The sequence below is a fragment of the Schistocerca nitens genome, chromosome 10 (assembly GCF_023898315.1).
Source record: "Schistocerca nitens isolate TAMUIC-IGC-003100 chromosome 10, iqSchNite1.1, whole genome shotgun sequence".
NCBI classification, from domain to species: Eukaryota; Metazoa; Arthropoda; class Insecta; order Orthoptera; family Acrididae; genus Schistocerca; species Schistocerca nitens.
Genome location: NC_064623.1, coordinates 22,465,761 through 22,491,500, shown reverse-complemented (window position 1 = coordinate 22,491,500; position 25,740 = coordinate 22,465,761). Strand labels below are relative to the sequence as shown.

General features: G+C 42.0%; 1 protein-coding gene across 1 annotated transcript in view; it reads left to right on the top strand.

Annotated features, from left to right (window-relative positions):
* The window catches only part of LOC126209812 (uncharacterized), a 108,429-nt gene extending 84,233 nt beyond the window's left edge, over nt 1–24,196 (top strand). Inside the window, exon 3 of the mRNA XM_049938946.1 lies at nt 23,599–24,196. Within this exon, the coding sequence (XP_049794903.1) occupies nt 23,599–23,942 (344 nt within the window). The 3' untranslated portion in view covers nt 23,943–24,196. The remainder of the gene's footprint in view (nt 1–23,598) is intronic.
* The last annotated feature ends 1,544 nt before the right edge of the window (nt 24,197–25,740 follow it).

Sequence of the window (25,740 nt, the reverse complement as noted above, 5' to 3'; positions counted from 1 at the left end):
ATTTTTCAGAGCAAGTAATTCAGAGGTCATCGTTGAACATGGAGCTCCATATTATATGACTCCCATGTGTTCCTGCGTTGATCAAACGACATTATCATCTCGTCTGTGGTGGGCACAGCATCATAGAATTTTCACCATGGATCCATAGAAACGTGATGCCTGTCAAATGAATTGCATTTCTTGTTACACCATGGCGATGGCTGGGTCTTCCAGGTGAATGGCTGCTCGAAACGTGTACTGCACGGCAGATGCAGGCCAGCGAGGGCAGAATTATGCTATGGGGGACACTGGGTGAGCTCGTGGGGCCCGTGTTAGAAATCGAAGATGCCATGACGGCAGTAAACTACATGAACATTATTGCAGAGCAGTTGCATCCCTTCATGATTTAAGTCTTCTCTGATGGTGATGACGTCTTCCAGAAGAATAACTCTCTATGGCGAAAGGCCAGAATCGTGCTGCAGTTGTTTGAGGAGCTTGACAGTGAACTCAGATTGATGTCTTTGTCAGCAAATGCACCTGATTTATACCTAATAGAGCACATTTAGGGCGCCAGCTCCATTCCCACAAAGTACTGTCCCATAATTTGGGGAATTTACCGACCTGAGAGTAGATTTCTGGTGCACATACATCTGGAAACCAGCCAAGGACTTGTAGAATCCATACTAAGCAGAATCGTTGCTGTACTGTGTTTAAAAAGTGAACCAACACGCTATTAAACAGGTGGTCATAATGTTTTGGCTCATCAGTCTACAGTAGATTTTCTGCAGCGTCCAAATAGGGTAAAAATTACATACATTTTTTGTCCTCAACAGTTATTACCAGTCTTGCATTATTTTTGATTGAGGTAGAAAAAGGTTTATAATCTTTTACACCAAAGTTTTCTACAGAGACTCATCAATCCAAAATTCTATTCTGTTGGTACCTCTTAAAATCTTCATACCCAAGTATCGATTAACTTCCCCTAAGTCACGCATATTAAATTCTGATCGTAACTGTTTTAAAAAGGTCCATTTTATATCCACTGTTGGTCAAAATAAAAAATCATTTACCCACATGGCCATGATTGTAATTTCTTCCATGCTTCTTTTATAATGTATACCTGGATCTGCTTTGGTCTGTGACATGCCCAGTTTTACCAAATTTTGCATTGCCCCTCCCACCAGAGGTTTGAGATCTGCTCTGGGTATGGGTATGTGTGTTGTTCTTAGCATAAGTTAGTCTAAATAGTGTGTAAGTCTAGGGACCGATGACCTCAAAAGTTTTGTCCCATAGAATTCACGCACATTTGAACATTTATCAAATTATATTTATCAAAGTGTTATGTCGTCATTCATTCCAGCACCGGTCACTCTGCTCTAATATGTATGCACCGTTCTTTAAACGTTTTTCCTTGATAAGGTCTTTTAACATCATCAGGGGGATCACATATATTTCCTCTTATAGCTTTCCATTGAGATATCTGTTTTCATATTCATTTGATGAATTAATAGGTCTCCCCTTTCTGCAAGAGCTAAAAGGTATCTTAATGATGATGATATTTGTTTCATGGGGTGCTCAACTGTGGAGTCATCAGCACCCATACAAAAGTCCCAATTTTTACACAGTCTAATTTTCACACAACACAATTTAGCCACTGTCACAAATAATGATGATGGTGGTGATGATTAAATGATGAAGACAACAAAAACACCCTGTCCCTGGTCAGATAAAATTCCCAACCCAGCCGAGAATCGAACCCGGGACCCCTTTATCGAGCGGCAGCAACGATAGACACTAGATCGTGAGCTGTGGATGTATCTTACTGATGAATGTTTCACCACAGGTGAGAGTCTCATTATAATTTATTCCTTCTTTCTGGCAATATCCTTTAACTACTAATCTAGCACTGTATTTTGGTACTTCAATATCAGAACTGTTTTATTGAATACCTATGTCACTCTTAGTGCCTTTTTATTTTCAAGCATGTCAACTCACTCATTTGTATCATTGACTGTATTTTTTTTTTCAGTAGCCTCCTTCCAAATTTGAGCACAAATACTTGCCAAGGTTTCATCAACTGTGTAATCTGCCCCCTTCTTTGCTCTTCCATTTATTTCCCACATTAAACAGTGCCCAGTCCCAGTAATTAATAAGCAAAATCTTTTATGAAGATTTGAGAGGAGCGAAGATTACGATAAACTTTCAGGTTTACTTAGCTTGTCATGTTGAGATGGCTCCAGCTCTTCTTGTCTAGGGGTCTGATTTTTGAAGATGAAAATCTAACATCAGGTCTCATGGTTGGTTTGAACTAAATAAATTGCAAGATTGTGGTAGCAAAATTTTGTATGTAAATATATTTTCCACTAATTTTATCACTTTTTAGTGTAGCACACACAATTTTGATTTTTCACATTAACAAAGTCGAAATTACATTGTTTGCACCTATTATACAAAAATACGTCCAGTCACATCAAAGGCAAGCTTATGACCCACACTCTACGGAAATAACAATATTCCAATGGGTTTACAATTTTTCTTAATAAATTAATTCCTACTAGTTTTTGTTACATTATTAATTTCGATTATTATTTCATAAAGGAATCCAGAAACAAACATAGTAAACATTACAGGATTGTGTAATTAATAATAGAAATTTTAAGTGTGCAAATAATAAGTTCAAATGTTTCTAAAAAAAAATTTAACAGTACATTGAGAACTTTTACTTATCGATTATAACTTCGAAACTAAAATATTTTATTAAGTAATCACTTTTCATAAATTTTAGTTCGAAATATAACTGTGTATAAAATTATATGAAAAATTTCAGAAAAGAAACTGAAGTTATACTGAGCTATCCAAAATTCGAAAAATAATGCTGGTATCGACAACTACTGCTCAGGAAAAGTGATGGGTTCATTGTAGAACGTTTAGGAATATACATTCCATACTCTGGATATCTTTTTGGTTTTGTTTTAGTTGTTGAATGTTTTAAATTGGTTTTGTCTATTGAATCTTCTTCCTGAATTTCATGCTCAGGTAGAAAATCAGTTTGTTCTTTACACTTATCTTCCTCTATTTCAGTTTCCATCATTTCAGCACTGACACACTTTATATTTGATTGAATTACAGTATTAATTTGACTGTTTTCTTTTATTTTATGTTTAGAATATCTAAAAATACTACATATCTACTGCTTATTATCTTCTTATTTACAGGATTAAAAAAATCTAGCCTTTCGAATCCTTACAGTAACCAACAAAAAGATATTTATGATATTTCGCATCCCATTTACCGCATAATGATTTTACAATTTGAACCATTGCTTTAGATCTAAAGAGTTTTAAGTGCTGTAGGTTCAGTTTCTTCCCAGTCCACACTTCTGGAGGTCTTGTTCCTCACAACTTTGATAGGTGCTCTGTTAATGAAATACACCACAGTTGTCAAGGCCCCTGCCCAAAAACTCTTAGATAGCTCTGTAGTAACACTGTTCACGTTACGTCGCACTTCACTTAGCGTAGGCTGGGACTGCGTCCTAGGCATGCCCGATGTTGACTGACTGGGCACGGCCCGTGCTGCCGGAGTTGTTGTTGTTGTTGTTCTTGTTGTTACGCCGGCAGAGGTCGCGTCCGAATTCTCGCGTGCCCTCTGGTGGACGGGACTCTACTTGCGGCAACTACCGCCCGTGACGCGCCGTGCCAATGTGCGCCTCCTGCGATCTTTCTGGTGGCTACTACACTCCTCCTCCTTCGGGGGGTGAAGCCACTGTGATCCACTGCGTCGGAAGGTGGAGCGTCGGGCAGGAGCGATGACCTCCACATCCATTGGATGGCCGGAGTCGAGGGGATCTGCCAACCCTCGAGCTGGAACCTTCGAATACGGCTGGAAGTGACCCACCCGAAGAGGCCCCCGTCGTCCCACAACCGGAGCTCGGGACAGAACGGGTGACAAGCTGTCGAACTCCGGATCCTGTTCCACCTCGGGAGGGGCAAGACCCAGCGTGGGGATGAAGGGGTAGGGACGACCACAGGTGAACTAGCCCCCTGAGAAACCGGGTCTGCTAGGGGGGCCAGCTCTCGCTGGGGCATCTCGAATGATGGCGATGCCGGTGCTGGAGCTACTGGAGGCTGCCAAGGCTGAGAACCATCGCAGTGCGGCAGAGTCACAGCGGGGAGGGGTGGTAACGTCCCCTGCGAAACCAACACAGGTGCCGGCAATGGGGAAGCCGGTGTCCGAGAGGTCGGAGGGTGGGTGCCCGAACGTGGACGTAGCTGATTTTGGTGACGACGTACCACCCGATCCCCCGCCTGCAAGGTATAGAGCCGGCGGCCATTTCGACGCAGGACCACCGCCGGTATCCAACGTGGATTGCGACCAAACCCACGGGCCCAGACCGACATACCCAGTGGAAAACCAGGTACTCCGTTTTGTGAAGACTGGCGAGGACCCGGCCAGAGAAGGTGCAGCAGGTTCCTAGGTTGACGCCCATGGAGGAGCTCTGCGGGGCTGCGTTCACCCATTGGTGTGGTCCGGTATGCCGTCAAGAAAAACGTCAAGGCTTCCTCTGCAGGAAATTCGTGCACATACTTTTTCATCTGCGTCTTAAATGTGCACACCATGCGCTCGGCTTCCCCATTCGATTGTGGATGGAAGGGGGGAGAGCAAACGTGCCGAATACCGAAGCGCCTACAAAAATCCTGGAAGGTCTGTGAAATAAACTGTGGTCCATTGTCTGAGACTAGGGTGATTGGCAGACCTTCCACAGAAAAGATTTTTGATAGTGCCTGGATTGCAACTTCTGAAGTGGTGGAGGAGCAGCGAACCACATATGGGAATCGGGAATAAGCATCAATGACAATGAGCCAAAAGCCATTGAGAAAGGGGCCCGCAAAATCGATGTGAACACGTTCCCATGCTTGGGTTGCTGGCGGCCATGAAGAGAACGCTGCCCTGGGAGATGCTTGTTGGCTCGCACACTGGGAACAGGCGGCCACCAAGTGCTCAATTTCTCTGTCAATACCGGGCCAGTACACATGTCTGCGAGCCAAGGTTTTAGTACGGGAAACACCCCAGTGCCCCGCATGTAATAACGTCAGGACCTCCCTTCGTAAACCTGCAGGAATAACCACCCGAGGAGCTGTATCATCGGTAGCCAGAAGGAGAACTCCTTCCAAGACCGAGACGCGGTCTCGTAGAAGAAAATAATTACGAAGAGGGTCCGAGGCTCGGCCCGGAGGGCCGGATGACCACCCCTGCTGAATGAGGCGAACTACTTGCCGGAGAACCGGGTCAGCTGCCGTTTCCCTGGCGACTCGAGAACTAGTGATCGGGAAGCCATCAACTGCTTGGCGGGACGCCACATCCAATTGAAAACACATAATCTCCTCCCGATCGAACGTAGGATCCGGGCCCACCGGAAGACGGGAAAGAGCGTCGGCGTTGGCATGCTGTCCTGTAGGGCGAAAACGAATGTCATAATGGTACTTAGAGAGGAACAAGGCCCAGCGCTGTAGTCTGTGGGCCGCCCTATCCGGAATCTGAGAGGCGGGGCCAAATAACGATATTAACGGCTTATGGTCGGTGATTAACTGAAACTTCGTGCCATACAAGAAAGGGTGAAACTTGGTAACAGCGTAGACAATGGCCAAAGCTTCTTTTTCCACCTGGGAGTAATGGGCCTGCGCGGGATTAAGCGTTTTAGACGCAAACGCCAGTGGTTGCTCGGAACCATCTGTGTTGCGATGGGCCAGGACCGCCCCCACCCCATACTGCGAAGCATCTGTAGCCAGGACCAACGGCTTATGGGGATCAAAAGTAGCCAAACAAGGGGCTGAAGTGAGGAGGCCCTTCAACGAGGTGAACGCTCGCTCACATGCAGGCGACCAATCAAAAGGAACACCCTTGTGCAGAAGGCAGTACAGGGAGTGGGCTATAGTGGAAGCCCTGGGAATGAACCGATGGTAATAGGCTATCTTGCCTAAAAAAGCTCGTAACTCTTTCAGCGAAGTGGGCCGAGGAAGGTTGACGATACCTTGGACCAAACTTCCTAGTGGCTGGATGCCGTGCCGAGAGATGGTGTAGCCCACATACTCAATGGGCGGTTGGAAGAAGTTTGACTTATGCAGGTTGCAACGCAAGCCCACAGACCTGAATTTGAGAAAGAGGGTGCGAAGGTTGTGCAAGTGTTCCTTCGTGCTGCGGCCTGTGACAATTATGTCATCCAGGTAATTAATACAATGAGGGATTGTCGACATGACGTGCTCAAGATAACGCTGGAATATCGCTGGGGCTCTGGAGATTCCGAAGGCCAACCGCTGGTATTGGTAAAGGCCAAACGGGGTGTTGACGACCGCCAGCCGTTTGGAGTCCTCATCAAGTGGTACCTCCGAAAGATCGATTTTCGAAAAATATTGTCCTCCCGCCACGGCAGAGAACAATTCATCAGCACGAGGCAAAGGATAGGTGTCCACCACCAATTGGGAATTAATGGTGGCCTTGAAATCGCCACAAAGACGGAATTATCCCGAGGGCTTCCTTACAATAACGAGGGGCAAAGCCCACTCACTAGAAGAAATGGGAAGAATGACTCTTAGGGCTGTCAGCCGGTCTAGCTCTTCCTTTACCTGAGGGCGGAGAGCCAAGGGAATCTGCCTAGCGCGTAGAAAACGCGGGGGAGCCGACGCCTTCAACGTTAAGTGAGCTTCACAATCTGAAACACGCCCCAGGCCCTCAAAAATATCTGGAAAGTCTGAGATCGAAGATTCCAATGATTGATAGGGAACGTCTTCGGAGACCAACTGTATGGCGTCAGCGATAGAAAAACCGGAAGCTTGTAAGGCATCCAGGCCAAAAAGGTTAGCGGAGCTCGCATCACTGACAACAATAAAAGTAATAGGCCGAGTGACTGATTTGTAAGTCACGTCGGTAGTGAATCGACCCAGTAGGGGAATGAACTGTTTACCATAACCGCGTAGCCGCCGGTAAACTGGCGCCAACGGGGGCGATCCAAGGTCGGAATAAGTTTGTGCATTCAACAACGAAACTGCCGCGGCCGTATCTACTTGCAGTTGTAACCGGTGCGACCGAACCGACACCTCGATAAAGAGTTTGCGTGCCGATGCGTCAGGATCCTGGCCCGATGAAACTTCCTGAATGTCAACGTCCATGTCCTCTGTACCTGCTTCCTTCGATTCTTTTGCAGCTAAGTGGCAAACTTTAGCAATGTGACCTTTTTATTACATTTGCGACAAACGGCCCAACGCTGGGGGCACTCTGACCGATCATGATGTATATAGCACGACACACAGGACCTGAGGGGGGGCCCAGAGAGCATCCCAGGGTGCCCCAGGGAGCTACAACACTAAGAAGAATCGCTTCTCGGCTTTTGGCAAGATCAGTGTGTAGTCTTTATTAATGATAATAGACCATACAATCACCAACAAATTTACAATCTTCCATATTAGAGGTACCACTTATTTTCGACCAAATATAAATTTTTTCATCGGAATTAATCTTACGTCTAGACCTAGTTTGGTCCCTTCCCCCCTCTTTTAAACCAACCAACCAACCAACCAATCTATTGTACATGAGGTTTCTTCAAACCAGTGTTAGTGAATTTTCGTTATTCCATTCACTTACCCAATAAAGGAAAATTGTCTATCTAAATGCCTCTGTGCAGACCCTGATTGTATTCTTGCAGCCTATGCATGATCTGCAGTGATGTTAAAGAACTTTGCATGATCTCCTCCTTCGTATATTGGTTCTTTAAATTTATCAAAAAAGTTTTAACAAGAGCGAAATCGCCATTCTTTCAAATTTCTGTATTTCTTCCCCAAGCACACCAAGTATGTTCTCGACTATGCTTGAGTGTCATCTTGATTATTGAAACTGAAAATTCCTTATGAACTAAGTCATGCCAGTGTTGTCTCATACTTAAATGATGTTTATTGCTGCTGTTATTTCATGTCCTTTCCTGCAGAATTTTTTTGCCTTGTTGCAAGACATATTTGGGTGTCATCTGCCACAGTTTTTTACTTTACTCTTAACAAACTGCATTTCCACACTTTAGACACTTCTCTGTGGTAAATGACCTCTCTTTGATAGTAAACCTACTTTCTGTTTGCTTCTACAGCTATGCTATTACATGCAGCCACCCCTCTCATGTGTATTTGTTAGTAAATCTGATTGCCAACTTCATTGGTCTTTTACCTTTGTTTCAGAAGTTGCTATAGGTTTCTTCCCTAAATTCCAGTCCACTATATTGCAGCAATAGAAATTGGTATATAGGGTGGCATCATGCGCACTGTTTGGACACTCTTTAAAAAGCCTTGCAGAGTATTATATTTGACATCTCTTTCACTGCTCTTTTAAAATTTTGCTCTTCTTCAATACATACCTAGCTCAGCCTGCTTTAGCTTCAATTCATGCTTCCCAGGTATTTGGTCAGAACTTCTCTGTATATCATGACTACGTTTTTAACCGTTTTTCAAAAAACTTTCTTACCAGTGATAAGTCATTATTATTTAAAGGTCTCATCTGAGAACCTACTAAGTCTCATCTTCACACACAGCCCATGAACAGAGGTAGCATATGCTTGTTTTCATGCAGTACATCACCAGCTGAGACATTAATGTGTATATTAAGCTATTTCCCCTGCAATTCATGAACAATCTTTCCTGCCAGTTATTTAAGAACATGCTTTATCATTTTAGGAATTCCATACACCAAACTTTGCCTCACTCTTTCAGTTGCTCATGGAATATGTTTTACATTACCTGGGTAACCTGCCATCTGTGTAATCAGAAATGATTCTCTGTCCGTACATGATGTGTAGGCTGCAAAATTGACTTGAACTATTGGATTTCACAATCTGTAGTGTAATTCCCCAGCCTTGTGCCCACTATGCAGACACATCCAATTCTAATAGAAGGGGGCTCTTCCCAAGATCTAACATTTAAAACTAGTAACGTTCTGTTTCCACCCGAAACACACCCAGTAAGATACATCCTCCTCCAGCAAAAAAGGCATAATTATGCTGGATAACTTAATATTCTGGAGTTGAATTCTTTCACTAAATGTACCTGCAAATACATAAAACTTTAAATTATTTAGAAAGTTAAGTCAGGTCTTACAAGGACAAGAATACAAGATGGTCTCATAATATACAAACATCTTTGCACCTAGATATGGTCTTCCTAGTTGGAGTTGGTATAGGAAAAGAAAATTTGTATGATACTTATGTTGCTTAGTATTCTACAGCTACATCTATACTCTGGAAACCACTGTCCCATGGTACAAGCTGTTAGGGTTTATTTATTTACACATCAAATTCTGTAGAACCAAATTGAGGAGCAAATCTCAAAGGTCATGGAACATGTCAGTACATGAAATTACAACATAAAAGTAATAACAGATAAAAATAAAATTTTATGAACCCAAAGAAGTCAAGCCATAAGTTTAAGTAAATGCAATCAACAATTTAACATAGGAATCAGCTTAATTTTTCAAGGAACTCAACAGAATAGGAGAGACCTATGAGGAAACTCTTCAGTCTCGATTTGAAAGTGCATGGATTACTGCTAAGATTTTTGAATTCTTGTGGTAGCTTATTGAAAATGGGTGCAGCAATATACCGCACATCTGTCTGCACAAGAGTTAAGGAAGTCTGATCCAAATGCAGGTAGGATTTGTGCTGAGTATTGAGTGAGTGAAAGCTGCTTATTCTTGGAATAAGTTGATATTGTTAACAAGAAACAACAGTAAAGAATATATATATTGAGGACAATGTCAAAATACCCAGATTAGTGAACAGGGGTCGACAAGAGGTTTGTGAACTTCCGCCACTTATTGCCCTAACTGCCCATTTCTGAGCCAAAAATATCCTTTTTGAACAGGAAGAGTTACCCCAAAATATAATATTGAGATCAGCGAATAAAAATAAGCAAAGTAGGCTAATTTTCATGTTGAATGATCACTTACTTCAGATACCGTTTGAATGGTAAAAATGGCAGCATTAAGTCTTCAAACAAGATCCTGAACGTGGGCTTTCCACAACAGTTTACTGTCTTTCTGAGCACCTAGAAATTTGAACTGTTCAGTTTCACTAATCATAGGCCCATTTTGTGAAATTAAAATTTCGTGTTTTGTTGAATTGTGTGTTAGAAGCTGAGTCTTACTGTGATTCAGCATTAGTTTATCTTCAACAAGCCATGAACTTAAGTCATGAACTGCACTATATTTGAAACCGATCCAACGTTGCACGCATCATCTTTTACTACCAAGCTAGTGTCATCAGAAATATTTTACAATTACTCATAATACTAGAGCATATATCATTTACATAAATGAGGAACAGGAGTGGCCCCAACACAAGAGGCGAACCAACTGCAAGCTAGTCCCTGTATTCCATAATGGTCCAACTTCTGAAGCAATATTTTGTGATCTACGCTATAGAATGCCTTAGTTAAATAAAAAAAAAAAAAAAAAATGCCGAGTGTTCTAATCCTTTCGTTAGCCCATCCAATACTTCACAGAGGAAAGAGAATATAGCGTTTTCAGTTCTTAAACAACTTCTAAACCCGAACTGCACATTGACAGAAAATTGTGTGGATTAAAATGATCAGTTATCCTTACATACACAGCCTTTTCAATAACTTTAGCAAACACTGATGACATAGAAATATCTCTAAAATTGTCTACATTGTCCCTTTCTACCTTTTTATTAAGTGGTGTTACTGCTGAGTACTTCACTCATTTAGGAAACTGACCATTACTAAAGGAAAAATTACAAATATGGCTAAATACAGGGCTAACATGTGCAGCACAGTACTTTAATATTCTGCTAGGTACTCAGTTATATTTCTGAGAGTCATTAGTCTTCAGTGATTTAATTATTGACTCAATCTCCCCTTTCTCTGTATCACAGAAGAGTATTACAAACATCAATCTCAGAAAGACATTTGCCAGAAGATTTATTGATTCCCTGTAGAAACTAAATTTTTGTTTAATTCACCAGCAGTACTCAGAAAATGATTGTTAAATACTGTATATATATATCTGATTTATCAGTAACAGAAATATTTTTACTACCCACATCGTTTTGCATCACTCCAGTTCTCAGCACACCTGAAGATAGATATGGGCTGTGGATACTGTTTCAGCCACAGTCCCTTTGACTGTTCAGAGATATCACTTAACCTGCACAAAGATGTAAACAACCATGCACGAGCAGTAGCTATTAGACGGAGGGGGTCCAACAGCCAGTCATTCCACCAGGAAGGAGGTACATGGCTCATGTTGTCTGTAGTTCAACCATGCCGAGATGGTAAATACCGCAGTTCAGTTGTGTCTCCATTGTTACCTTGTGTCAGGAAGGGCTTTCAATTAGGGAAGTGTCCATGTGTCTCGGAGTGAAACAGTGATGTTGTTCAGACATGGAGGAGATACAGAGAGACAGGAACTGCCGATGACATGCCTCACTCAGGTCGCTCGAGGGCTACTACTGCAGTGGATGACTGCTACCTACGGATTATGGTTCGAAGGAACCCTGACAGCAACACCACCATGTTGAATAACGCTTTTCATGCAGCCACAGGGCATTGTGTTAAGATTCACTGTGCACAGTAGGCTGCATGAAGTGAAACTTCATTCCCGACCGGGCGAGGTCCATCTATGCAACCATGACACCATGCAGGCAGTACAGATGGACCCAACAACATGCCGACTGGATTGCTCAGGATTGGCGTCCAGTTCTCTTTACCGATGACTGTCGCATATGCCTTCAACCAGACAATTGTCTGAGACGTGTTTGGAGGCAACCCGGTCAGGCTGAATGCCTTAGACACACTATCCAGTGAATGCAGCAAGGTGGAGGTTTCCTGCTGTTTTGGGGGTGGCATTATGTGGGGCCGACATGACACCGGTGGCCGTGGAATGCGCTGTAACAGCTGTACGGTACGTGAATGCCAACCTCTGACTGATAGTGCAACCATATTGGCGAGACATTAGTCTTCACGGACGACATTTCGCGCCCACATTGCGCACGTCTTGTGAATGATTTCCTTCAGGATAATGACATCCCTCGACTAGAGTGGCCAGTGTATTCTCGAGACATGAACCCTATGGAACATGCCTTGGTTAGATTGATAATCGTTGTTTATGGACAATGTGACCCACCAACCACTCTGAGAGATCTATGCCAAATTTCCATTGTGGAGTGGGACAGTCTGGACCAACAGTGCCTTGATGAACTTGTGAATATTATGCCATGATGAATACAGGTATGCATCAGTGGAAGAGGACGTGCTACTGGGTATTAGAGGTACCAGTGTGTACAGCAATCTGGACCACCACCTCTGAAGGTCTCACTGTATGGTGGTACAACATGCAGTGTGTGGTTTTCATGAGCAACAAAAAGTGTGGAAATGATGTGTATGTTGATCTCTATTCCAATTTTCTGTACAGGTTCCGGAACTCTCGGAAGTGAGATGATGCAAAACTTTTTTTGATGTATGTATGAACTGACTTTGTCAACCCTCTTCTGCTGATCAGACATTTCCTTCACAACTGACCATATGGTTTTAATTTTATCCTGTGAATTAGCTATTCTATTTGCGTACCACACACTCTTTGCCACCCTAATATTTTTTAAGCACCATACAGTACTGTTAGTAATGGGCTACTGTGGCTTGATTGCGACTACTTCTAACATATTGATATAATTCCTGCTTTGTTCTACATGATATCCTTATCCCACTAGTCAGCCACCCAGGCTGCCTTTTACTGCTAGTACCCTGTTTAGAATGTTCTCATGGAAAGCAACTCTCAAAGAGCAATGGAAATGTGTTAATGAAAGCCATATATTTGTCACCTATGTTATCGGCACTTTAAAAGGCTTTTGTACTTAAAAAATGTCATATATAATTACAAACTATGTAGGTAAGTTAATCCAAAGGCAATAGCTGTTTGGTTTTTTTTTTTATTTAAAAAAAAAAAACCTCGTCAAGAAACAAGAGTGGCAGGATGTTTAGTGTTAAAATTTGTGCATCATGGTCTTAAAGACCAGTCCTGTTCCCTTCATCTATGGAGTGTGGGAAAAGTGATTGTTCAGATGCCTCTGTGCATGCTGTAATTAATGTAGTCTTGTCCTCACATTCTCTATGTGAGTGATACGTAGGTGGTGTAGTTTATTCCTTGAGTCATCAATTAAAGCTGATTCTTGAAACTTTGTAAGTAGCCTTTCTCGGGATAATTTACATCTATTTTAGTCTGCCAGGAAGTTTCTTCAGCATATCTATTGCCTGTGGATCAAACCCATGATGGTTAGTGCTGCCCATCTCTGTATATGCTCAGTATCCCCTGTTAGTCCTATTTGGCACAGGTCCCACACACCTCATATCAACACACTGATTCAGACTTGATGTCTCAGAGTTCCATGATTTTTGGTATGCAGTGATATATCACAGACTTATGGAAAATACCCAATTTCAGTTATGAAGCACAATTATTTTTGAAGTTATTAATTTTTAAAGATTTAAATTCATATGAAGAAATTTCATGTTTTGGCACTTTTGGATGCATATAGGCTGGCAACCAGTGATGATATAAACCTAGGAGTGGTCTCATTTTAAAGCTGTTGAATGGGGCTTTAATATGATATCCAAAAGATAGGGGTTACAATTTTTAAAAAATTGAAAATTTTAAAATTAAAGTTTAAAATTTAAATTTCTCAAAAAGTGGCAATTTTAAAAATTCCAAAAATTATCAAATATAGTTTGTAATGTCTTAATACATATAGCAAAATTCTATCATGGGATCAGGAGATACTGGACTTCAGAAATATACATTTTGTGAAAAATACCAGAATTCGTATAGTTCCAGAAAATTTTTAATAGTTCATTGTATGAAACAAGCAACATATTACAATGTAACAAGCAGTAGCTATTACTTTTACATTTTTTTAATGGAGTAAGGTCACATAACACGTGTTACATTAAAAATCCAATATTATGAGTAAAGTTAAGGGTTAAGAAATTAGTTCGAGACTTCAGTCGTTGGAAGATACCCACATATTTCTTCACTTCATTTCACTGTCTGGTAAACTGTATGTTCGGCCAGTCTGTGTGACGGGGTTCACCTTGCATATCACATCTGCAAAAGGGATCCACAGTGTATCTGGTGGATGGGATATGTAAATGAGGATGATGTACTTGAAGGATGGAGGAATGCAACTTGCACTTTACTGCAATCTTAATCTTTATCCAGAACATAACTCAACCACCCAGTGTCACTATAGATTGATGTTACATACCCACTAATATCTGCAAATAATATCTGCTGTATGTCCTTTACAATATGAAATATGCTTGAAACAACTGCAGAAGAAAATAATTTCACATTTACTTTGGTTCCACATTTGACAGGTATGAAGGCACAAAATTTAAGGGTGCCTGATATAGTTACAGCAGTATTGTACCGATTGGCCAGTTGTTCTTCAGTTTTAATGTATTCTTCAAGGGTCACAAATACAAAGTCTACGTTAGGTATGTTCTGATGTGACCATTCAAACAGTTGCCTTGCGTCCATAATTTGGTCCTTATACGGTCTTTGTAGGCTCGCTCTGGCTGCTAGTCTTTTTACTGTGGCCTCCAGCCCATCGCATGGTCCTTTGCCATGTGCTGTTGCTGAAAAATGCCGTTCAGCCTCGGCTCCAAAATCTTGCTTGTGATTACACAAGTTAATACAGTTTATTTTTTATTTTTGTATTGGGCCGCAGAGCCATTGGAAAAATCAAATAATTTTTTGACAGGTCTTTGACACTTGCATTTCAGATATTCCATCAACTTTGTCTGGAACAGGTAGATGGCTGTAGTGTTGTGGTTGAGGCAGTCTGATGTTGTTGTTGCTGTTGTTGTCTTCAGTCCTGAGACTGGATTGATGCAGCTCTCCATGCTACCCTATCCTGTGCAAGTTTCTTCTGTATCTGCTTAGTGTATTCATCGCTTGGTCTCCCTCTACGATTTTTACCCTCCACGCTGCCCTCCAATGCTAAATTTGTGATCCCTTGATGCCTCAAAACATGTCCTACCAACCGGTCCCTTCTTCTCGTCAAGTTGTGCCACAAACTCCTCTTCTCCCCAATTCTATTCAATACCTCCTCATTAGTTACGTGATCTACCCATCTAATCTTCAGCATTCTTCTGTAGCACCACATTTCGAAAGCTTCTATTCTCTTCCTGTCCAAACTATTTATCGTCCATGTTTCACTTCCATACATGGCTACACTCCATACAAATACTTCCAGAAATGACTTCCTGACACTTAAATCTATACTCGATGTTAAAAAATTTCTCTTCTTAAGAAGCGCTTTCCTTGCCATTGCCAGTCTACATTTTATATCTTCTCTACTTCGACCATCATCAGTTATTTTGCTCCCCAAATAGCAAAACTCCTTTACTACTTTAAGAGTCTCATTTCCTAATCTAATTCCCTCAGCATTACCCGACTTAATTTGACTACATTCCATTATCCTCGTTTTGCTTTTGTTTATGTTCATCTTATATCCTCCTTTCAAGACACTGTCCATTCCGTTCAACTGCTCTTCCAAGTCCTTTGCTGTCTCTGAGAGAATTACAATGTCATCGGCGAACCTCGAAGTTTTTATTTCTCCATGGATTTTAATACCTACTCCGAATTTTTCTCTTGTTTTCTTTACTGCTTGCTCAATATACAGATTTAATAACATCGGGGAGAGGCTACAACCCTGTTTCACTCCCTTCCCAACCACTGCTTCCCTTTCGTGTCCCTAGACTCTTATAACCGCCATCTGGTTTCTGTACAAATTGTAAATAGCCTTTCGCTCACTGTATTTTACCTCAGCCTCCTTCAGAATTTGAAAGATAGAGAAAGCTTTTGACAGTGTTGACTGGAATACTAAGTCTACAAATGCTAGAAACGTAGGTTTGCCTTTCCTTAATCTTTCTTCTAAGATAAGTCGTAAGGTCAGTATTGCCTCATGTGTGCCAATATTCCTACGGAATCCAAACTGATCTTCCCCGAGGTTGGCTTCTACCAGTTTTTCCATTCGTCTGTAAAGAATTCGCGTTAGTATTTTGCAGCTGTGACTTATTAAACTGGCAACTTTTGGAGCTGTCCAGAAGACATAACATCTCTCATCTCGGAGGCGGGCTAGAACATGCCTCGGTCCATGTCTCTTCAGCATGCATTCTATCTTGCTAGAAGTTGGTCCACAGTATGGAAGGAATGCAGCTAACTTGACCTCTTCTGCAGCTTTGTGAGGTGTCTTTCAGCAACAACTTTAACAGAGATCTAGGGTTATACATTTAGAAGTGCATGGGTACGTGCTTTGGACATTGAGCGAAAGCAAAGATGTAGTCTTGATGCTTGTAGGGACATGAGCGCGACAGTTTCAATTGTGGCACTGGACTCTCATGCCATATAACAGGACTCAGTCCCACAGGGGTACGGAGCTGCTAAGAGCTGCCCAATTTGCCTCCCACATGTCACTCCAGCCCTCTCTGGAAAGTTCCAAAGGCTGCTGTTTACATCTATATAGGCAGAACACTGTGCCAGCCACAGCAGCCAATGATTTTTAACTCGTGGTGGTGGTGGTTGTGGTGGTGTGTGTGTCTGTAATATCAGTGAGTCACAATTGGAATTGGTAAACTTGTACAAAGACCCAGATGTAACACTTTGTAGACATATGAAGGGAACGATCACATAGGCTAAGTTGTGAGTAAAGCAGGTGGTAGACTTCAGTTTATTGATAGAATACTGGGGAAATGCAGTTGGTCTACAAAGGCAATTGCTTACAAAACACTCGTGTGGCCCATCCTAGAATATTGTTATGTGTATGGGATCTGTACCAGATAGGACTAAGGGGGTATTTTGAACATAGATAGGGCAGCACGAATACTGATAGCTTTGTTTGACTCATGCGAGTGTATCGTGAATGCTGAAGAAACTAAACTGACAGACTCTTGAAGATAAATGTAAAATATCCTGTGAAACACTACAAAGTTTTAGGAACTGGCTTTGAATACTTTAGGAATATACTAGAATCCCCCTACATACCACTCCCATAAGGGTTGTGAGAATTAATTATAGTGCAGACAGAGACAATTAAGCAGTCATTCTTTCTGTACTCCATTTGTGAATGATATGGGGGGGGGGGGGGCTAATAACTGGTACAATGGGATGTACCCTCTGAAATGCACTTCAGTGGTTTTCAGTGTGTAGATGTGGATGTGGATGTAGAGGTAGCCTGTTACATTTCCAGAGATCGTAACTCCATGAAAACAAGTAACTGTGTAAAAAGGTAAGATTTGTTGATATCCATTATTTGGATAGGAATAATGCCTGTTATATATGGAACATGAAATTAAGTAAGGCTTGAAAAAAGATTCGATTATGCCCTGAAGTGAAATGCTTTGAACTCCAAATCAAACAGGTTTGCAGGTAATGTAATGTAAATTTTATGCTTGTGAAATGGAAAACAATGTCTAAACTTAATTGTTAGTTTGGTTTATAGTGAAAATGTACTGAATGAACAAAACATGGCAAAAATCTAACAAGTGGTTTTAGGAGAAAAGTGGTATTTAGAATGGAACAAGGATTAGCATACCTACTTAATCATCAATTAATAACAGAGAACTTGTTTTATCACTGAACTTCATAAACACTGCATGCCAACAAATGTTAACTGTTCATCATTATCACTGAGGCCTGCAAGCCTTGGGTGAGCTGGCCATCATAAAGATAAATGGTTGGAATCTCAGAAAATGTGTACATACTTTCTCACAAAGGAATGTTTGTGGATAGTTTTATGCAGCACACCATGAATTCCTGTCCTGTGCCAATCTTTTCACCTCAGACTAGCACTTGCAACCTATGTCATCAATTATTTGCTGGATGTTTCCCAATCTGTCTTCCTCTGCAGCTCCCTCTAGTACAATGGAAGTTACTCCCTGATGTCTTAACAGATGTCCCATCATCCTGCACCTTCATTTTGTCAGTCTTTTACATATATTCCTTTCCTCGTTGGTGCTGTGGATAACCTTCTCATTCCTTACCTCATCAGTCCACTTAATTTTTAGCATTGTTCTGTAGCACCACATCTCAAATGGTTAGATTCTCTTCTGTTCTGATTTTCCACTAGACCATGTTTCACTACCATATAATGCTGTGTTCCAAACATACATTCTCAGAAATTTCTTCCTCAAATTAAGGCCTATGTTTGATACAAGCAGAATTCTATTGGCCAGGAATGCCCTTTCTGCCAGTGGTAGTCTGCTTTTCACATCGTCCTTGCTTTGCCCATCATGGGTTATTTTGCTGCCTAGGTAGCAGAATACCTTAACTTAGTCTAATTCGTGATGACCAATTCTGATGTTAAGTTTCTGACTGTTCTCATTTCTGCTACTTCTCATTTGTTGCTTCTCATTACTTTTGTCTTTCATTGATTTTCGTTCAATCCATATTCTGTACACATAGAATGTACGTTCTTTTCAACACATCCTGTAATTCATCTTCGCTTTTACCGAGAATAGCAATGTTATCAGCGAATCTTATTGACGATATCTTTACTAATTGAATTGTAATCTCACTCTTGAACCTTTCTTTTATTTCCCGACTGCTTCTTTGATGTATAGATGGAACAGTAAGGGCGATAGCCTACTTCCCTGTCTTACACCATTATTAATCCAGGCAAGTCATTCTTGGACATCGTCTCTTATTGTTCTCCCTTGATCCTTGTACATGTTGTATATTAACCATTGTTCCCTGTAGCTGATGCCTATTTTTCTCAGAATTTTGAACATCTTGCACCATTTTATATTGTCAAACACTTTTCCAGATCTTCAGACCCTATGAAAGTACCTGGATTTTTCTTCAGTCTTGCTTCCATTATGAACTGCAATGTTGGAACTGGCTCTCTGGTGTCTTTACCTTTCCTAAAGCCAAACTGTCATCTAACACATCCTCAATTTTCTTTTTCCTTCTTCTGTGTGTTATTCTTATCAGCAACTTGGATGCACGAGCTGTTAAGCTGATTGTGTGGTATTTTCGCACTTGTCTGCTCTTGCAATCTCCAGAACTATGTGGATGATTCTCCGAAAGTCTGATGGTATATTGCCAGTCTCATACGTTCTATTGTTGTCACTTCTTGCAGTGATTTTAGACTTTACGATAGAATGTTATCTATCCCTTCTGCCTTATTCGATCTTAAGTCTTCCAAAGGTGTTTCTAAGACTGAATCCCCTATCTCTTCCCTATCAACTCCTGTTTCTTCTTTAGTCATATCATCAGACAATTCCTCCTTTCCATAAAGGCCTTAAACATGCTACTTCCAACTTTTCGCTCTCCCCTCCCCATTTAACAGTGGAATTCCCATAGCACTTTTGATGTTATCATTCTTGCTTTTAATTTCATCGAAGGTTTTCTGACTTTTCTGTGTGCTGAGTCAGTCCTTCTGACAATTTTGTTTCAATTTTTTCATAGTTTTCATGTAGCTATTTCACATTAGCTTCCCTGCACTACTCATTAGTTTAATTCCAATATTTCTGTATTCCTGCATTTCCATGCAAATTTTTTTACTTCATTCTTTTGTTGATCAACTGAAATATTTGTTATCTATGGTTTCTTCAGCTGCCTTTCTACTGCCTATATTTTTCTTTCCAACTTCTGTGATAGCCCTTTCTGGAGATACCCATTCCTCCTCAGCTAAACTGCCTAGCGAGCTATTCATTATTGCAGTATCTACAACCTCAAGAGAACTTGGTGTGTCTCTTCATTCCTTGGTGCTAGTCTCTTAAACGTCAACCTACTCTTAAAATTGTGATCTGACTGTATCTGCCCCAGGGTATACCTTGAAATCCCATAAGTGATATTGGAATCTCTGCTTGACCCTGATGTAATCTGACTGGAATCTTCCTATATCTCCAGGCTTTATCAAGCTATACCAACTCCTCTCTTGGCTCTTGAACAGAGTATTTGCTATTACTAGCTGAAATTTATTGCAGAAATCAATTAGTCTTTCTCCCCTCTCATTTCTATCACCAAGACTATATTGTCCCATAACCCCTTCTTCTACACCTTCCCCTACAATTGCATTCCAATCCCTTATGACTATTAGATTTTCACCTTCCTTTATGTAATGGATTATATGTTCAACCTCCTCATATATTTTCTATCTCGTTTCGTTGGTTGTTTGATCTTTTTCTCGTGGTCACCTCCCTCTTGGCGGTCCCCTCCCATAGATCTGAATGGGGGACTAGTGCGGAATCTTTTGCCATTGGAGAGATAGTCATGATTACACACTGATGAAGTGGATGAAAAAGCTTATGGGCCACTTCAGTAAGATTGATAATGGTAACAGTGATAGTGGTGATTTGTCCAGACATGTTAAATTTCTGGGCATTGGTGAATATGGCATGACAGGCAAAGTTATCTCTAAAGATACTGTAAATTGCTAGGAAAATAATTCCTGTTCATATATCACATTGTGCCCTACTCATCATTGTTGATACCACCTCCCTTTACTGTAATATCCTGATGCCAATGGTCTTTCCACTATTGAGCACAACATTTCCCAACGCCTGACAGATTCGAAACCTACAACCCCCTTCCTAGTTGCCATGATCAATTATAATTACTTCTGCTGTGAAGGCATCATCTACAAACATAGCTGGGGTACAGCAGTGGGCATCTGTGTGGCACCATCCTATGCCAACCTATTCATGGGCAATCTAGAGGACTCCTTTCCAATAACTTAATTTCCAAACCCCTCACTTAGTTAAGATTCATTGATGAAATCTTCGTGATCTAGATTGAGGTTGAGGGCACCCTATCCACATTCCTCCAAAACCTCAACACCTTCTCCCCCATTTTCACTTCACATGGTCCTCCTCAACCCAGCAAGCCACTTTCCTCGATCTTGACCTCCACCTCAAAGATATCTACATCAGTATCTCTGACCATATCAAACCTAGCAACTGCCACTTTGACAGCTGCCTTCCATTCCATTCCATTTCAAGAATCCCTTCCATACAGCTTAGCCACCCATGGCTGTCACATCTGTAGTGATGAGCAGTCGTCCCTCTTGAAATATACCATGGGTCTCAATGAGGCCTCCACAGACTGTAATTACCCTCCCAACCTTGCACAGAAACCTATATCCTGTGCCTTATCTCTCTAGTCATCCCCACCTCCCAAAGTCCCACAGAGGAGATTACCCTCGTGACTCAGTACCACCCAGTACTGGAGCAACTGTATCATGTTCTCCACCAGGGTTTTGACTGTATCTCGTCGTGCCCTGACATATGGAATGTCCTACCCACTAACCTTCCAACCCCTCCCATAGTGGTATTCTGCTATCCACCAATCCTGTGTAATATCCTCATCTATCCCTACACAAACCCTGCTCCCAATCCCTTTCCACATGGCTTATATTCCTTTAATAGACCTAGATGCAAGACCTATCCTATACATCCTCCCACCACCACATACTCCAGTCTGGTCACAAGCATCACTATCCGATCAGATGCAGGACTACCTGTGAAACCAATCGTGATGTACAAGCTAAGTTTCAAGCAGTGTGCTGTATTCTACATGGGCATGACAACCTATTAGTTGTCTGTCCATGAGCATGACCACTGACAAACTGTGGAAAGGAAAAAGCTGGACCACCTGTTGCTGAGCACATTGCCCAACATAAGGTTCTTCATTTTAATGACTGCTTCACAGCCTGTGTCATCTTGATCCTTCCTACCATCACCAGCCACTGAGCGAGGCCGCGCAGTGGTTAGACACTGGACTCGCATTCGGGAGGACGACGGTTCAATCCCGCGTCCGGCCATCGCGATTTAGGTTTTCCGTGATTTCACTAAATCGCTCCAGGCAAATGCTGGGATGGTTCCTTTCAAAAGGGGCACAGCTGACTTCCTTCCACGTCCTTCCCTAATCCGATGAGACCGATGACCTCGCTGTCTGGTCTCCTTCCCCACACAACCCAACCCAACCAACACCAGCTTTTCTGAATTTTGCAGGTGGGAACTCTCCCTCCAGTGTATACTATGTTCCCATAACCCTCCTGGCCTCAGTCTTAGTCATTGTCCTAAACCTACCTATCCCCTTCCCTGTTCCCACACCAGCACTAAACAACCTGCTGTTCCACTAGCATACCAACAGTCTCTTTACTTCTCTTGTTTCCTGCTGCCCCCCACCCCCCACCCTCTGTCTAACATCCTGACTGCACTTAGCTGCCCTAGCCTCGCTCCACCTTTCCATGTGTGCTCCTAAAAGGAGCACTTTACTGTCCATCACCGCTATCCTGTTATCCCTCCCCCTCCCCACCCCAGTGTCCTTCTTACCCCCACCACCCAAATTGCTTCTCCCAACATGTGCTGCTGTTCACACTCTGCCCTTGGCAACTCGTGGCTGAAAGCTTACTTGCTGGACATTTTTGTTGTGCCTATCTGTGGCTCAGCATCTCTGCTACATGGTGAGTAGCAGTCTATCCTCTTTGTAATACTGTCATTATTCCATCCTGGATTTTCCATTGTTTGGTGATGCCTGATCTGTCATTTATTGCTTTACTTCCTACCTTCTTCCTCCACTACATTCAAGCCACTATGTAAGATTTATGCTTTCTCCAATACTCCAGCTGTACACTTTTTTCATTCCTCTCTTCTACTGTCTCTTTTCTTTCTGGAGTTTTTGGGATTTTGTTCTGCAGGAAACCTCCCCATCTCCTAATTTTGTTTCTACAGTTTGTTCCATCTTCAATTTCTTACTTATTTATGTTAATTTCTTCTAAATATTTATGTATTTTCCTAGTGCAGTTGGGGTTGCTGTTTAATTTTTCAAAATGAGGTAAAATTTTGTCAGTCTGCTGGGGCCTATACTTTGGAAGGCTCGTAGAACATTAGCTGTCTTTTGTAATTTAGTCTCGATGCTTTATTCTATATGATTCAATACTTCTTCAGTGTTTCTACTTTTCTTCGGTTTCCCAATATCTTCCTCACAAGTTTTTTTTGAGTAATTGATATTCTTTTATTGCTCATAAAATGAGTGTTTCTGGTAGTTAAACTTCCTAGGTGAGTTATTGTCTTGTAACCATGAATTTTCAGTCATAGAGATATTTTGATTATAAATGCCTTTTATTAATTGAAATGTTAAGTTCAGATTTGCACATTTGTTTCATGGGTAGCCATTCTAATATTCTGTAATTAGATGACGATGATGAATGGATTCACTACCTGTAAAGGAACTTTCGAACATTATCATTCCCTTTATGGCTGTCAACAAATTTTATTTTAGCTGTTGCAGTTTTTGCTAGTTCTAATTATGAAGCATATAAAATAGATGAAAAAATCTCATTCTGAAAATGTAAGTGAACTAAAAGGTGACAATTCCAATCATTTGAAGCACACACATGAATAACCAGTGAAAATAATGTAATGCTTGAATTTCTCCACACATACTGCTTCCTTGATTGCTGGATTTGTAGTAATGTCATCCATAGTGGCCAGTACTGACTAAGCCTGGAGGAGTCTGACTGCTTCTAACTATGACAGTATTTTTAATCATTTCAAATTTTTGTTCCAGCCTGTCAGAAAAATGTGAAAAACACCATAAAGAGGAAACCAGTTGAAGTCAGACAAACAACAGCAAGTAGACTGCGCATGGAAAAAGCTAATCCTTTACTTACCATTGGGAAATGTACAGGATTAACTTCAACATTTAAAGTTAGAACTCCTGCTTCATCACTGGTGAGAAGCACAAATATTGCAAGGAAACCATTCACAACAACTACAGCAGCAGCACCAAAACAATTGTATAAGGTTCCAAGGTGCAATGAAAAGAAAATTAACAATGAAAAGAAATATACTGGGCCAGTACAGCAGAAGAGTTCTGTACAGACTTTGAAAAAAAACTCCCAATGCATTTAAACCAGTTAATCGAATAAAAAATGTTAATGCCAATGTAAGCGGTGTCTCAAAGCTTCCCCCCGTCAACACAGAAGAATAGACCACAGCTCTCTGCAGGTGCCAGACAGAAAAATGTTCCTACAACAAATCACCGTACAGGACTGAGGCGCTCATCATCTGCCACAACATTTCATTCACATGTCGGTTCCATGCAGGTAAAGAGTGTGAGAAGCCCTTCAGTTCCAGACATATCAAGAGTATCTAAAATTGGCCACTCTTCAGGTGAGTCTTGGAAACTATCTTGGTTCCTTAAATTTAAAAGGTATAAAATTACCCAGAACTGGCTGCACTATCTATGTGATAATAAAAAAATAGTTGATGCCACTTCCTTATACACAAATATTCCGCACGTCCAGGGCCTCGCTGAGATGGAGCACTTCCTTTCATGCCGATCACCTGCCACCCTACCTAAAACCTCTTTCCTCATTACCTTAGCCAGCTTCATCCTGACCCACAACTTCTTCACTTTTGAAGGCCAGACATACCAACAATTAAAGGGAACAGCCATGGGTACCAGGATGGCCCCCTCGTACGCCAACCTATTCATGGGTCGCTCAGAGGAAGCCTTCTTGGTTACCCAGGTCTGCCAACCCAAAGTTTGGTACAGATTTATTGATGACATCTTCATGATCTGGACTCACAGTGAAGAAGAACTCCAGAATTTCCTCTCCAACCTCAACTCCTTTCGTTCCATCAGATTCACCTGGTCCTACTCCAAATCCCATGCCACTTTCCTTGACGTTGACCTCCATCTGTCCAATGGCTAGCTTCACACGTCCGTCCACATCAAACCCACCAACAAGCAACAGCACCTCCATTATGACAGCTGCCACCCATTCCACATCAAACGGTCCCTTCCCTACAGCCTAGGTCTTCGTGGCTAACGAATCTGCTCCAGTCCGGAATCCCTGAACCATTACACCCACAACCTGACAACAGCTTTCGCTCCCTCGCAATTACCCTCCCGACCTGGTACAGAACCAAATAACCAGAGCCACTTCCTCATCCCCTCAAACCCAGAACCTCCCACAGAAGAACCACAAAAGTACCCCACTTGTGACAGGATACTTTCCGGGACTGGATCAGACTCTGAATGTGGCTCTCCAGCAGGGATACGACTTCCTCAAATCCTGCCCTGAAATGAGATCCACCCTTCATGAAATCCTCCCCACTCCACCAAGAGTGTCTTTCCGCCGTCCACTTAACCTTCGCAACCTCTTAGTTCATCCCTATGAAATCCCCAAACCACCTTCCTTACCCTCTGGCTCCTACCCTTGTAACCGCTCCCGGTGTAAAACCTGTCCAATGCACCCTCCCACCACCATCTACTCCAGTCCTGTAACCCAGAAGGTGTACACGATCAAAGGCAGAGCCACGTGTGAAAGCACCCATGTGATTTACCAACTGACCTGCCTACACTGTGAAGCTTTCTATGTGGGAATGACCAGCAACAAACTGTCCATTCGCATGAATGGACACAGGCAGACAGTGTTTGTTGGTAATGAGGATCACCCTGTGGCTAAACATGCCTTGGTGCACGGCCAGCACATCTTGGCACAGTGTTACACCGTCCGGGTTATCTGGATACTTCCCACAAACACCAACCTATCCGAACTCCGGAGATGGGAACTTGCCCTTCAGTATATCCTCTCTTCTCGTTATCCACCAGGCCTCAACCTCCGCTAATTTCAAGTTGCTGCCGCTCATACCTCACCTGTCTTTCAACAACATCTTTGCCTCTGTACTTCCGCCTCGACTG